This window comes from Gastrolobium bilobum, unplaced genomic scaffold (assembly GCF_033153095.1).
Source record: "Gastrolobium bilobum isolate Gb01-03AN ecotype WA unplaced genomic scaffold, APGP_CSIRO_Gbil_v1 utg25662, whole genome shotgun sequence".
NCBI classification, from domain to species: domain Eukaryota; kingdom Viridiplantae; phylum Streptophyta; class Magnoliopsida; order Fabales; family Fabaceae; genus Gastrolobium; species Gastrolobium bilobum.
The window spans coordinates 107,185-123,260 of record NW_026896049.1 but is presented as its reverse complement, the minus strand read 5'-3'; the positions used below and the strand labels follow the sequence as shown (position 1 = coordinate 123,260).

The 16,076-nt window shown below is 39.2% G+C and overlaps 1 protein-coding gene across 2 annotated transcripts in view; it reads right to left on the bottom strand.

The window, feature by feature from the left end:
• The window catches only part of LOC133297450 (ubiquitin C-terminal hydrolase 12-like), a 44,196-nt gene extending 28,361 nt beyond the window's left edge, over window positions 1–15,835 (bottom strand). Inside the window, exons 1-9 of one of the 2 annotated variants that reach the window (XM_061496597.1) lie at window positions 15,685–15,835; window positions 15,277–15,346; window positions 14,619–14,769; window positions 14,342–14,499; window positions 13,474–13,739; window positions 13,165–13,383; window positions 12,968–13,076; window positions 12,765–12,880; window positions 930–1,028 (exon numbers count right to left, since the gene is read on the bottom strand). In XM_061496597.1, coding sequence (XP_061352581.1) covers window positions 930–1,028; window positions 12,765–12,880; window positions 12,968–13,076; window positions 13,165–13,383; window positions 13,474–13,739; window positions 14,342–14,499; window positions 14,619–14,769; window positions 15,277–15,346; window positions 15,685–15,714 — 1,218 coding nt within the window. In that variant the 5' untranslated portion in view covers window positions 15,715–15,835. The remainder of the gene's footprint in view (window positions 1–929; window positions 1,029–12,764; window positions 12,881–12,967; window positions 13,077–13,164; window positions 13,384–13,473; window positions 13,740–14,341; window positions 14,500–14,618; window positions 14,770–15,276; window positions 15,347–15,684) is intronic. The other variant, XM_061496598.1, reaches the window with a different exon arrangement.
• Between the last annotated feature and the right edge of the window lie 241 nt (window positions 15,836–16,076).

Below are 16,076 nucleotides of genomic sequence, written 5' to 3'. Positions count from 1 at the left end.
ATATGCACAGGTACAAATCTCACCTGGCTGGCGGCAGAACTGAGCAAAAGAAAAAGATCAACAAATTTCCATATAAGAGAGTAAATACTAAGGAACAACGCCCTTCGAATTCCACTGTGTATTTCAATTCCACAAGCCATTATCATGTAATACCACCAACCAATTTAGTCCAATTTTTCTACCAAATACTATATACATGTCACATTGTGTTACAATCCTACTCCAAGGTATGGGACTTGGAGTCCCATATTGGTTATATGGGTGACTAATGTGGGGTTTATATGGACTTTGGGATCTCCTACCTCTTGAGCTAGCTTTTAGGGTGAGGTTCTCCTAAGGTTCATATCAATTGGTATCAGAACCTTCCACTATGTCTCCGAATTGCAATCGAGAGGTGCGGGTGGTGACGCTGGCATTACAATGTTTGCCCAAGGCTAGTAAAAAACTAACGCAAAGCCAGCCCGCGTGGGCACTGGAGCATGGTGGAATGTTACAATCCTACTCCAAGGTATGGACTTGGAGTCCCACATTGGTTAATATAGGTGACTAATTTGGAGTTTATATGGATTAAGCTAGCTTTTAGAGTGAGGTTCTCCCATCATACTGCTTCTTGCATGAATAAAATAGTAACACTAACAATACCTTGAATGAATCATACTAACAACAATCAAGCATACCAGTAGCACTAAATATTGCCGAGCATAATTGTAGTTCAATGAAATAATCTTCATAGGCACTTTATAGTACAGTTGGGACACACCCGGTGTACCTCGTTACAAAGTTAGACCAGCTGAACCCCAATGTCGGTGCACTAAGTGGTGAAATTTCTAAATAGAAAGGCATTACTAATTTCCTTGCATACTATACTGCCAAACAAAGACTAAGAGAAGGTATAAAGCAATTTATATATTGGATATTGGACTACCAACCTTAACCATAGTATCACGCATAAAGTCGTATTCAAATCTTTTTAGCTGAAGCTGAAGGACAGGAGGAAAATCAATGAATAGGACACCCTTCTTAGCATCCTGAAATAATCATGTACCATAACAAGGTATATGAGTTTACACATCAAATTCAATAAAGACGAAATTGCTTAAATGTTAGCATTCTGATTGTAAATACAAGCAAGCAACTTAACAAAATATCAAGAAATAATTCCAAGCAAATAAACAAAGTGTTTGAAATACAGAAACAAATTACTTCGGAGAAATAAAATAATATTGGAAGCCAGAAATGTATTTGCTTGAATACATTGTCTATGTATCCACACAGAATGTATTCAAATACATAGCATACTGGCTGGAATGTGTATCAGCAGCCTTTTCTTGTGTTTAAATGGTGAAGTGACCCCGAAAACACATTTCTAAGATACTTTGGAAGTTAAACAGTAATTCTATCAGAGAAAATTATGATCTTTATCAAATTGAGGGTGTGAAATCGCATGTGAATATGTAAGCCTCGAGTGAGCTGTATTATATATTATGACATGGTGCAGTATATCTTGAGCAAGAAGGGCTTGCATTTACAGTAAATATGCGCTGAAGTTGATAGATTTTGGTATGCAAGTGGAGCTTGCCATATGATGACTTAATATGTTGCATAGGGAATTGGGGTGAGCATAGTTCAACCCACTTGAGAACATTGAAATATGAATATTGTTGTGTATTGAACTAATACTAAGGTGTACAATATATAGAGACCCTAATAGACTTAAAGGAGAAGCCCAGACCTAACATAAATCCTAATGAAATAAGAAAACAAATATTTACAAATAATAACAAAATATATACATATAATATTTCTAACACTCTCCCTCAAGCTAGGGTGTATAGATCATAAGCTCTTAGCTTGTTACACAAGTAATCTATTTGTGGATCTCTAAGATCTTTGGTGAAAATATCTATAAGTTGATCGCTGGAACTGACAAATGTTGTCTCTATCTCTCCAAACTGAATCTTTTCTCGAACGAAGTGACAGTCAATTTCTATATGTTTGGTCCTCTCATAAAATACTAGGTTAGAGGATATGTGCAATGCGGCTTGATTGTCACAAATGAGTTTCATGGGACGTAGTTCCTTAATCAATTGTCTTAACCAGATGAGCTCACAGGTTGCATTTCCCGTTGCCCGATATTCTGTCTCTGCACTTGACCTGGCTACCACAGTTTGCTTCTTACTTTTCCAAGAGATCAAATTTCCTCCAAAGAGAACACAATACCCCGAAGTGGAGTGTCTGTCTCAAGGAGAACATGCCCAGTTAGTGTCTGAATAACTACACACCTCTGTATTCCCTTTATTTGTGTCTAATAAACCTCTTCTTGTTGCTCTTTTGACGTATCGGAAAATCGTGACAACTGCATCCCAATGTCACAAGGAGAGTCAAGGAATTAACTTGCCACACTAACTGCAAAAGAGATGTCTGGTCTTGTCACAGTAAGATATTCAACTTTCCAACTAATTTGCGATAACGACCGGGGTCTGCCAATGGCTCCCCCTGTCCGGGTAATAGCTTAACATTAGGAACCATAGGTGTATCAATGGGCTTACATCCCAACATACCAGTCTCCTCTAGGATATCCAGGGCATACTTTCTCTGACAAATGGAAATGCCCTACCTAGATTGTGCCACTTCAATCCCTAAGAAATAACGAAGTATGCCAAGGTCTTTGGTCTGAAATTGACTAAGTACTTCTTTAACTTATCAATTCCAGCTTGATCGTTGCCAGTAATAATGATGTCATCAACATAGACCAAAAGGTAGATGCACTGATCAAAAGAGCTATGCCGATAGAAAAAAGAATGATTAGCTTCACTTCGGGTTAAACCAAAGGCTTGAACAACAGAACCGAAGCGACAAAACCAGGCCCGAGGAGACTTCTTCAAGCCATATAAGGATTTACGAAGCTTACATACTGTAAGGAATCAAACAAATAAACAAAAGACTTTTATGAATAATTCCTCTATTTAATTCTCAAACCACTAAATCCAACAATATTCAGCAAGAAACATAATCTGGTTACATGCTATAGTGCTGCTATAGCTCAGATTTGCATAAATGAAATAAAGAAAATAAGACTGATAGTTTCAGAGGAATTGGAGAGCCCCTGATCTCTCCCCATTTCACCCAAAGGTGCCTAAGTCCCAAATGCCCCAAAAGATACCCACTCCCTCATCATTGATCTCTATATAAATGAATTCCCTAACAAACTTTCCCTCCATGATGAGTCAGCATATAGGAATATTATTCTCTGCATCTCTGCTTACGGTTCAGCCCCTAATAACAGTCATGGGTCGTAACAATACTCCCCCCAACAGATTCACCTTGTCCTCAAGGTGATGGTCAGTAAACTCATGTCCTCCCCCAGGATCCCACTGCTTGAAATATAAGGGCCAATGGATGCATAAAGCAACAAAACAACCGCCACCAGGATCCCATTGTGTGAGCTGTAAAGGCCAACAGATGCTTGCAGAAATATAAACTCCCCCCGGATCCCATTGTCCCTCTGCACTAATGACTTCGTTGCTTTCCCACCCTTGAAGAATATTCAAGGCATTGATCTCATGGTTGAAACCAGAATACAAATAAACCAGAATGCAAATAACTCTTGCAGAAACCTTGAAGCAGGAATGGGTTTGAATAATAATTTGCAGTACTAGAAAAGAACCCACTTCACCAGAATTTTCACGACCAGAGCTGTTTTTGTCCTCATCACAATCATGCAATTCGCCATTAAGTTGATGGATTTCTGCCATAAGGCTTTGCTCCCACTGCTTTTCAACCTCCCTCAAATCTGGAAATTTCTAAAAGTAAGGCTATAAGAATGACCGTTCCCTTGACATAAAAAACCATCGAAATTGTTAGTGAAAGGATCTTTATAAGGCTTTTGAACTTTTGAAAGGTGTTTCAAATCAACTTGGAGAACATAATGCAGAGGAGAAGAAGCAAGTAATCCGTGCATTCTAGGAAATAACTTGTGAACCCCATGCCTGAAATCATATGCAGAACCACGATGGAAGAGACGAAGACGGTTCTGCAGATCCATGTTAAAACCATTCATGAATCTCTCCGTTACGAAAACGCAACGTCTTGGTGTGCTCCTGTGTTCTGTCTTGCTTGCGCAAATCGCATGGAAAATCCCCTTGTATGGTAGATAATTCTTCCATCGCATGTACAAGCTTCCTGACAACACCTGACTCCACCATGGAGTGGGGATGGCAGCAGCGTCCCATTTGTCGTGGAATTCCTGATGTGCTCCATTCTGTTTGTGGCAGCCGGTGCTGACCAAGATGATTAGGGTTTGCCATAGGATGAAAAAGTAGACAAGACAATTGGATCGATTGGGCTGAGTTATGAATGCACATATTTGAACAACTTGGTCCGCAATGAACTCAATTGGGTTGCGCACTAAGTATTTAGGCCCACTGAACCCAAACATTGTTATGGATTCATAGATCCAATCCTTATATAAAATAAGCACAAAGAACTTACTGTATTCGGGTTGGGTTGTAGATTGGGCCGAAAACATCATATTACTTTGGGTTGGGCCTAGACTTTTCTGCACCCCCATTCTTAACCTAAATCCTTCCCTGTTCTTTTTATTATTTCTGTGAGTAGCCGCCGCTGCAAATAGCAGCGCTACATTCCCACACCAGGTTGAATCTGGCGGGTCAGGCAGTGGTGGTGGGTCGACTACCACCATCGGAGTTCAATTCATGTACCACCTTGGCCAAGAGTTCCCCCACTTCTATGGCTTCCTCAAGCACCTCGGTTTCTTCCTTTAGATCTTCCCTCGCCATCTCTTCTTTTTCTTTCTCCATTAATGCAAAACCAAGTGGTTGTTTTTCCTTTATTACCATGAGTTTTTCTTGAGGAGTCCTTCTTTTTTGGTTTTCAAACTCCTCATCAACTGTGTTTTTCTCCATAAAAGCAAGAATCGTGTGCTTCTCTTCAGTTTATGTCTTCTCATTTTCTTACCTAATTTCTGGCTTCCCCAACACAAAATGTTGCGTATTAGATTCTGATTTTGGGGGCTCCAATTTCACTTCCTCCTCTTCGAAACAGATCTCCGGCAAGTATCGCTGTACGAATGCTCTAAAAAATATCGACCAATTTGCATTTGGATTGAGCCAACTCCAGCATTTGTACCAATTAAAAGCACAACCCCTAAGCCCTTTCACTGCCTCTATTAGCTTCTCTTCTTCAACAATTCCTTCTGCCTGGAAATATTTTTCCATATAGATGAGCCATCCCCAAGCATCATCATCTTCATAGAACTTGGGAACTTCTCTCCTCTGTGGCTTTCTTTTCAACGTGGCCATGGTCCAAAGCTACCCGGATCGGATAGCTCTGATACCAATTGTAAGGAATCAAACAAATAAACAAAAGACTTTTATGCATAATTCCTCTATTTAATTCTCAAACCACTAAATCCAACAATATTCAGCAAGAAACAGAATCTGGTTACATGCTATAGTGCTGCTATAGCTCAGATTTGCATAAATGAAATAAAGAAAATAAGACTGATAGTTTCAGAGGAATTGGAGAGCCCCTGATCTCTCCCAATTTCACCCAAAGGTGCCTAAGTCCCAAATGCCCCAAAAGATACCCACTCCCTCAGCATTGCTCTCTATATAAATGAATTCCCTAACAAACTTTCCCTCCATGATGAGTCAGCATATAGAAATATTATTCTCTGCATCTCTGCTTACAGTTGAGCCCCTAATATCAGTCATGGGTCGTAACACATACCATTCTAGAACACTCCCCCTGAGCAACAAAACCTAGTGGTTGCTCCACGTATACTTCTTCCTACAAATCACCATGTAAGAAGACATTTTTTATATCAAGCTCAAGGAAGGCCCAGTGATAAATGGAAGCAACTGCCAAGAAACAAGCGAACAGAAGCCATCTTGGCAACAGAAGAGAAAGTGTCCCCATAGTCAATGCCAAAAATCTGAGTGAATCCCTTGGCCACTAACTGAACTTTGAGCCGGTCAACAGTGCCATCAGCACCAACTTTGACTGCGAATACCCATCAACAATCGAATTCTCCGGAGGAGCGCGAACAAGATCTCATGTGCCATTCATTGGAGTGAAGTGTCGTCATTTCATCAATCATCACCTGGCGCCAACCCGCATGATATAGTGCTTCACCTGTAATTTTAGGAATGGAAACAAAAAAAACTAGAAACAAAGATAAAATGTTGTGAAGAAAGTCGGTCATAACTCAAGAAAACATAAAGTGGATGAGAGTTGCAAGTGGATCGGATACCTTTAAGATAGGCAATGGGAGTAATCTCTGATGGAGGATCCGAAGGGAAAGAGACAACCATTGAGGGCGATGAGTCAGTCGGAGTAAGGTCTGCAGTAGGGCCAGCACTTGCAACTGATAAAGACAAATCAACAAGAGGAATGGGAAGAATATGATCAATCTGTGACACAGAAGTTTGGGAACTAGAGAAGGGTTGCTGATACATGAAGGTGACATCTGCAGACACAATGTAGCACTTGAGGTCAGGAGAGTAGCGGTGATACTCCTTTTGAAAGCGAGTATAACCAAGGAAGATACACTTGAAGTCTTTCGATGTTAATTTGTCTTTTCCCGGAGTGAGGTAATGAACAAAGCAAGTACACGCAAATATATGCAAAGGCAATGGATAGGGAGGCGCATCTGGAAATAAGACATTGTGTGGGACTTCATTATTAAGCACGGAATAAGGCATGGGATTGATGAGAAAATAAAAGGTTATAATAGCATCTGCCCAAAAACGGAGTGGAACATTCATATGAATGAGAAGGGTACATATAGTTTCAACCAGATGTCTATTTTTACTTTCGGGCACTCCATTTTGTTGTGGAGTGAGGACAGGTGGTCTGGTGTAACGTCTAATGTTTCTCCAAAAAATCAGAAAATTCAAGAGACACATACTCTTTCGCATTATCACTGCACAAGACTCGAATAGAAGCACCAAATTGAGTATTAATCTTGACACAATTTTTATAGATAGGAAATAATTCAAAATGGTTTTTCATTAAATAAACCCAAGTACAACAAGAAAAATCATCAATAAAAGTCACAAAATACTGAAAACCCAAAACAGACAAAGTTCGACTCGGACCCCAAATATCAAAATGAACAATAGAAAAGGGAGTATCAGCTCTTTCATTGACTCTATTAGCAAAGAAGGAGCGAGTGTGCTTTCTTTGCTAACAAGCCTGATAGTTTAAAGACTGAAGACTGGACAAAAAAGGAACCATATGCTGAAGTTTGGAGAGACTTGGATGACTCATACGGCAGTGGATTAGTTCAGGAGACTCTGTGAGGGAGCACACCACTAAAGAATGAGGCGCAATCAGATAGTAAACACCTCGTGACTCACGGTCCACTCCAATCGTCTTCCCCGTACCCGGATCCTACATAGAGACAGATTGGCCAGAGAAGGAAACAGTGCGTGAAAGAGAATAGATCAACTGACTAACAAAGATCAAATTAAAGGAAATGCCAGGTATATAATAAACAGATGTCAAAGTCAAATAGGGAGTTGGGTTGGCTTGCCCAATACCACGAGCACAGGCTTTGGTGCCGTCAGCAAGAATAACAGAAGGTGGATTATTAGAATAAGTGAGGTAAAGAGATCCTTATTACCCCAAATGTGAAAAGTAGCTCCTAAGTCTATTATCCAGGGTCCAAGAGATGATTGATAAAGACAAGCAACAAGATTACTAGTATCTTGGGCATGAACCTGGGAAGAAACCTTCTTAAGAAGAACATCATAATCTGCACTCAAAATAGTTACTGGTCCAGTAGAAGGTGGCGCAGCATCGGTCTGAACAAAGTTGGTAGTTGATGCCTTCAAGTGAGGGTACTTTCTATAGCAACGCTCTTCAACTTGTCCAAGATTCTGACAATAGTTGCAACAATGCCTTTGTCCGCGGCCACCCTGTCCGCAGCCACGGCCGCATCCACTGTTCCAATTGGAACCATTGGCACGGGAAATGAAGGCAGTTGAATCAGCGACTAGCACATGAGCAATTGGTTTTAGTGCATGACCCCTTGGAGGCCAAACAAGAAGAATCCCTCAAAGGTTGGGTGACTTTATTATTTTACTGTGTCCCTGGCCCACAGAAATGGGTTTCAATTGGCTTTATACAGTAAGGGATGCCCGACTCTAACTATGAGCCCAGCCAAATATAGTAAACCTCACATAAACAGGCCCACGGAATAAGGAATAATTAATCAGACCTATCCAATTAAGCCCACAAATTGGGTGCAGACGTGCAATAAATCAGACTTAATCAGTTAAGACCAAAGAATTGGGCAATACACAAAGTTGGACTCAGTGTATTAGATTTTCATCCAGTTTAATCCGCAAAGTTCGGAAAAAAAGTAATTATATGACACATCAATACTTTCGACAAAAGTTGGACCAATGTATGACACATTTTAAACTGACATATTTTCATCCAGTTTTTACAGTGCTATATTAATTTTATAATGTATTCCACATGCTGAATGATTAAAATGAGAAATATGCCTAGATAAGACAGGTGGATTTTCTGTATAGTCAAAGCTATATGAGGTTATAGTTAGGAAACCTCAAGGTTACTGAGATTTTTTCTCATCAATTTTTTGTTATCTAACCCATCCAGGTAAGGTGATCTTAAGACCACAGAGATGACTTGGTTTGTGTTCTTCTGCAAAGACTACCTGATCCACTTCAACTTCCAACGTTCCTGTGCCGTTGTTTACATTTTCAAACTTTCCTAGCAGTTATGATATACATAACTACTACTTTTTTTGAAGTTTCACCTTATTTACCACCTGTATGTTATTTTGTGATGTAAATATGTTCATAGTTGTAAACCGGTTATAGACTATTTGGTGGAGACCCTCCTGACATATATCTATTTTGAGGCCAGTATGTTCTATCAACTAGTGGGTTATGCACCACCATATGATGTATCTGATACTGTTTATGTATATGATGTGGATATTGCAGTATGTCGTGTTTTAATTCTTGAATCTAATTTAGAATATTGAATTCACATATAGTCAGTTTAATGTGGCACGCTGTAATTAGTAAGGGTGTTACATTCCCCGCCCCCGCCCCCGCCCCCCACCCACCCACCCAAAAAAAAAAGCTAATCCATACAATTTTATCAGTGGGGCTAGAGACAACCATACTGCACTCTGCTTCCTCTGTCTAATCTTCATCTCCAAGTAAAACAATTCACCCTTCTTCATTCAATGTTTCGTCCTATCCCAATAACATCATCCTCAATCTCAAATCAGGGCATTTATGTAAAGGCCCAAAATGATGCCCACATCTGAAGCAAAGTCCCTTCCCACTCATTAGCGGTTAGGTTGAGTTCCTCTTCCCGGATTGCCCCTTTGTGTCTTTGACAATGATTCAACCCTACTGCCCTATGTAGGAGCTTCACCACTGTATTTGAAACTCCCAGGCCCACTTGGCCACCGGAAAAAGTTGTGAAAAAGACTTGATAGTCTCGTGGATAACCAAGTTCCCTAGCTCCAAAAACTGACATTCCCTCCCACATTGTATGTAGAGCCAATTCCACATTTCTGGCCAACTGTCACCTTCAATCTTGAATCTGCATTATGCACCCATACCCAAGAGTGAATGTCCTCCTTTAAGCGGTTTAAAAAATGTCCCGCATATTGTTTCTCCGGTGGTCATGGAACTAGAGAAGCAAAAGCTTCAAACTCAGCTCTATACTCCTAATCAAAACCTCGTTGCCTTAACGCAACCAACACTTCATTCGGGTTTAGAACCTCCGATCCACTAAACCTTTTCATTAGTTCAACAGAAAACATCTCCTATCTAATGTCCAAATAAGCCTCCAGTACAATAGTGAACCAATGAGTCACTAGTACCTTCATGCATACCTGAGCCATTGGAAGTCGAATTCCTAAGATTGTTTGACAGATTCAAAAGTACATCTTTGTAATAGTGAGCCAGCCACAAAGATCACTACCTCTGAATGGAGTTAGCTGCAAATTTACAAAAGACTTCACGAATTCGTGGACTCTAGTCTGCACAGCTTCGAGCTTCAATTCATTAGCCTCCACGCTCCTTGAAGATGGATTTCATGAATCTAGCAAGTCACACCAATTTGATAGGAACATATGCACAATTCTATTGAAATGGATCCCAATGAAGATGGGTTTCCATCAATCTTATGCTTGAAGCTGAAAAATCGGCATTGGATCCCACTACACCCTTGCAAATTGTTATGCCTCCATTCTCCTCTAGTGCTTCAGTTCCAAGGACATTTCTTGCCACGAAACAGGGTATAACTCCGTTTTCTTTGTGCTTTATTTTCTATGGCATCTTTGGCTACAAAAGAGAGTATACTTGAAATAGTGCAATGAGAAGCCACCCATGCAGTCTCCTTTTTTCTTGCTCCCTTATTTCTGGCCCATGCAACAAGCTTTTCTCTTGGTCCATTAATTTTTTCAGCACCAAGTCACCAACCCCTTAGATTCGGTCACATCAAGTTTTGGGCCTTCGTCCAACATAACTACTAAAATGATCCTAATGATTTCGATAAAGCCCATCCTTTTATCTTCCAACAACCATGTCTTTTGGGCTTGGACCATTAGGTTAAAAGATTGACTAAACTTCTGTAATGCTAATCCCGCATCTCCAATCTCGCTCTCACTCTGTTTCGCACGCTTTTCTCGCAACTGATGCTTCCTATGGTTGCATCACAAGTTCGATGGCTCAGACGTCATTGGTAGGTTGCCTGGACTACTCATATCTCCCATCTCTATGGCTATTGCACACTTGTTTCCGCCTCTGCTCCATCGTCATGCTACTAAGGATTTCTCACTTAGTCTTCAACTCCATTTTGCCATGCCAAGAGTGATGGTCTTTGCGACCCCGATTTTCCTCTCTTTCCCCTTTTTTTCCCCTTTCCATCGTGCGATCAGCTCTCTAATCTCCCTCTTGCATGGCTTTCTCAATCATTTCCTCCATCCTCGTCAACCTAGGTCTATTTTCACAAGATCTTCAATCAAGAAGATCCACATGTTCCAATATTGTCTCCCTCAACTCTCTAGAGAGTGCCCATTCTCACTAGTCTTCCTTCCATACCCTTTGTATGTTGCTCCATCGCTCGTAGCCTTCGTTCCACCTCATCCACTCTCGTTTCCATCCTCAACCGTACTATCTAGGGCTCCTAGATCGTAAGTTCTAATACCAAATTGATGGAACTTTATTTCTATTAATAAAGAATAAAGGAGAATAGCTCTTCATAGCAACACCAATACAAAGAATTAAGATGCAGAAAACATGAAATTACATAAAGCAAAATTAGAAAAATGAAAAGAAAACTCCACTCCAGAGGCCCGCCAACTCAGAACCTCTATCCCCTTCCTAACCATTTTACTAAATTCATGCCTATGTTGGACTATGTATCCTTCCCACTTATATTCTCATCATCCCTAACTGAATTCCAACCTCCTACTATACCTTGCCAACTCATGATTAAGTTAAAACCCGAGTATTCCCTTTATTTCCTATTCTATCCTTCTTTGCCAAGTCTGTTATCCTTTTACTTCCTATCCCTTTTCTTGTAGATGCTTCAGTAAAGGGGTCCATCACTCGCTCTCTCTTCCCTTCCCATGACAACTACCCTCATTCCCCGCTTTCACGTCTTCCTTTTCTCTTCCTAGTGCAAACCTTCCAAGTTTTAGGCTTATTACAAACTTGATCTATCAATTGGACCATAACCTCTTCAGTTAAAGAAATATCCCTACCAGAGTCCTATGTTTTGAGTGAATGAGTCCCCAGTTTTCAATACTCGTATTTTTCACGTAGTAGCCACTCCATGACCCGCTATACCGCTAGAGCAATTTGGAGGGTCATCCGCTCCGCACCTCTTACGCTCTTGCTGTGTCTCCTTCTCTCTGATCTCTCTCTCTAATCTGATTTGATCTCTCTCTCTCTGATATGATTTCTCTCTCTCATCCCAGTTCCTATTTTTTTATTAAAACTTCCACCTTTATAACATGTTGATGGGTATTATTAATTTAGTTTCATTTTTTAAATTATTGAATATTAAATGAAATATAAAAAATCACTCCCCGTTAAACCCGACTAGCGAGTGTGGGGTGGAGGAAATCCTTGTACGTAGCCTTACTCTTGCATAATTACAAAGAGGCTGTTTCCTGGATTCGAACCCATGACCTTTCAGTCATGAAGGAACAGTTTTACCACTGTTCCGGTTCTCCCCCTTGAATGAAATATACACTATATAAATTAAAAATATTATTTAATATTAAAATGTGTCCCAACGTGTCGAAATTCATATTTTTTTAGGATTGACGTGTCGGAGTGTCGTATCGTGTCATGTCACGTGTCGCGTCGGTGCTACATAGTTGTCAGTCACTCTCCATGAAAAATGCTATAAGTAACCTTCCCTTCAACTTTTCTATAATCACATAGGGGATTTTCAAAATTTGACGCAAGGCTCTCTCCCAGCTAATGCATCACATTTTTATAGATGCACCAAAAAACTGACCAGCCAACATTGATGCAGAAGACTAAAGTGACACATCCACAATTTCAATTTTAACTCTAAAAATGGCAATGGTTGTAAAAACCATTAGAATAAAAATATTAAAACAAATCCACACAAGAAGAGAAATTTTCTTCATATAACAAGAAGTTTAACTTCTCCGAATGACACTAATAGTTTATTATAAGCCGCTTCAGCATTTATCAGTTGCAACTAACCTGCAAACCATACTGTTCAGCATGATATTTGTTATCCCCCTCAAGACGTTCAACTTCAACATACTTATCAAAAGAAGCATAAACATCACGGCAGCCTTTGACATCGAGCTGAAGGTCTAACAAGCATATGTAAAACTAAATTAGCATCATGTTACAAGGCACAACTAAACATATAATGAAATTCAAAATGCATAAAGAAGTACCATAAAATGACTCCTTTCTAGTTGATTTGTAGTCCACATTGATGCACTCTATGTAGTTCATATGATGCCCTTCGAATAACTTCTGTATAGTTCCCTCAACAACAGTTCCCTAATAACAAATAAACACAAACTATAACCATTTGATATCATCACATCAAAAGAATCATGAACAAATATACCAAAGGTCATTCTGTTACCTTCATTTTGTCTTCAAGTTTTTCACAAAGGACCCGATTTAATTCTTGAACATCATGCTGCATGAAAGAATCATATGTATCCCATCCAAAAGACTTTGTCAGCTCCTTTGTTGCAACACTGGTGTCACTATATTGGAGTTTGTAGAATAAACTTTGCAGCGCCAAAGGGATGCTTCCAGTGGGCATATCATTCTCTGTTGTTGGCATATGGTACACAGCCTGAAATGTGTCCAGGAACAAATTTCCCCATAACTTTCCAATCATACAAGTGAACTTCAGGCCAAAGAAAATAAGACTAACAATTCTAACCTTTCTAAAATAAGGAATATGGTACAGAGTTTGGAGTAGAGAATTCATATAACAAGTAGCTCCTTGGTTCTTAAGCCCAACATAGCCAGTCTCCTTCTTTGAATCATAAGCCCAGTAATCAACAATCCTACGAACAAGAACCTCAGCTTCAACTAAAAGAGTATCATTCACAAGATACCCTCTACTAGGATCATATAATTCACCAAGTGGCATGAACGATGTGAAACCCCAATCACTTTCTCGCGCATTGAATTGGTGCTGCGTGTCTGCATAGTGTAAGTAAAATGAAGTTACGACAACATCCATGGGAAAATCCAAAAATTTTAAGTATTTTCACTTCCCTCCTCTTGTTTTAAAATTGAGAAGGGTAACGCCTGACAAGTTCAACTAGCAGTGATGGATTATAGAACTCAACATCTCATCCTTCAACTAGTTTTAAACAAGGTGCAAGTGGGTGGAACAAAAGCTTAATCACAATATGAACTTTGTCACGAGTGTATGAATGAATTTAAACACCAGCTAACCTAAAACCTCACCCCCACCCTTGCCAAAAAGAAAATAGGAAATGCTGCTAACCTATAGTGAATTCAGAACAGGGGGGAAGGACCAGATGCAGAAATTAAACTAAGGCAAAATAATTATAGAATGACCAAAGGTGTCACTTGATTTAATATATAATACTGTACTGATTATTGACTAAAAATAATAGATTAATCATTATAAAAAAATCTTCAGCATGCAATTAAGTACCAAATGCTATTCCATCCACTGATTGCAACAAACATCTTGCAAAATTCTCCATTTTTAAATCCAGCAATGCTCTTTCCTATGCAAATTTATGGCTAATATATAAAACTGAAGGAACTACCTTTTCTCACAGAATACTTATTATGGATTTGATTAACAACTGCCACGCTAAACTGTGCATATCTACTCCAACCATAGGGCAAACTAGCTGAATCTGCAACATCCAAATACATGGACAAATAGTCCACATTGTTTCCTTTTGGGAAAATAAGCACGCGCCTGTAAAGTTCAAAAAAAAAAAGTTCAGGAGTAAATCATTGAAAACAAGCGTACATAGCAGAGCATATTCAAGGAAAATGAACATTATTATCCAATTTAGTAAATTGTTAAGAAAATACCATTTAAAACCACCAACAACAAATATTTCCGAGTAGAGCTTCTTTGTATTCAGCCTAGAAAAGTTGTCAATTCTCCACGTGAATCTGGAAGATGGAGGATCTTCCACAGGCTGACTCTCCACAGTATTGGCAGTTTCAGGTTGAGCAACAACTAATGATCATCAGAAGAAACAAAAAGAACAATTACCTATCATGTCTGGAATTAGCTGAAACCTTAAAAAAAAAAAAAAAAAAAAAGTGACCATATCTGAAAACTAGACTCTCCAACAGCTTACAGGAGAGATAAGTAAAAATAAGTGAGAGAATTAATTACACAACCAATAAAGGCATTTTAGATTTTATTTTATTTTTTGCTCAGAAAAGCAGAACTGAAAATATGTTTTTGTGTAAAAATCAATCCAAATCAAACATTCACTAAAGAGTTACTATTCATCTAAAAAGTGATAACCCTAAACCTAGAATCCCCAAACAAAATTTTCACTCAGCTCTCCGCTATCTCTTCCTCTCTATACCTTTTTTTTCAACCAAGCAATAAACAAACCACTTCCCTAAACTCTTAAACCAATTCAATTAGATCACATACAAGCTAACAAAACAGCGAAACACAGTTAAAACATGTTTTCCACACGGATCAAAGGAAGCATAAAACAACAACTACCTTCCATGGGCTGATGATTGTTCTCGGGTAAATCTGCGTGTGGCACGAGCATCTCCTCGTCCTCTTGCTGCTGCAGAAAAACAAAAACAAAAACAAAAAAACAAAATCCAAACGCATCATGCAAGTTCGGATCCACCGCGATAGCAACAAAGCATTAAAATCGAAACCCGAACAGCACCAAAAAAAGCGAAATTGCAACAAAATTATCAGTCGCTCAGATCAAACAAAATACGAAAACACCGTCAGAGCCCAACTTACACCACCCCGAAAGTGGAAAATCAAATTGAACCCCTAACTCATAGTTCGGCTAAAAGAACCACACCCGCTGAGTTATATAAATGAATAGAAGTGGCACGCTTGTGTAAATAGAAAAAGAGAAAGAGAGTGAAAGGTTAGGGAAACACGTACGTCAATGGGAGAGGGCATCATCACGGTCATGGTGACTTTTTTGGGTTATTGTTCAGAAACGAATGAGAAATTTTGAGAGAGATAATGAGAAGGAGAGGGAGGGGTTTGTAAGAGAGAGTAGCGTGTTAGAAAACGAGATCAGCAATACTAGTGTTCCAGAAAAGGGAAGAAGTAAAGAGGTCTTTGGTCTTTAATTTTATATCGGATTAAAGCTGTGGACCTTGTTCTTAGAAACTGCACAATCACAGGGTACAACTGCAATTTATTTAAAATATAATTCATACTTTCTTTCTAAAAAAAATTTAAAATATTTCATCCGTTCTTAGTTTCATAATTAGTTTAATTTGAGACGAATCGATATTAAGATTTTAAATCCTTCAATCTCTTCTAAA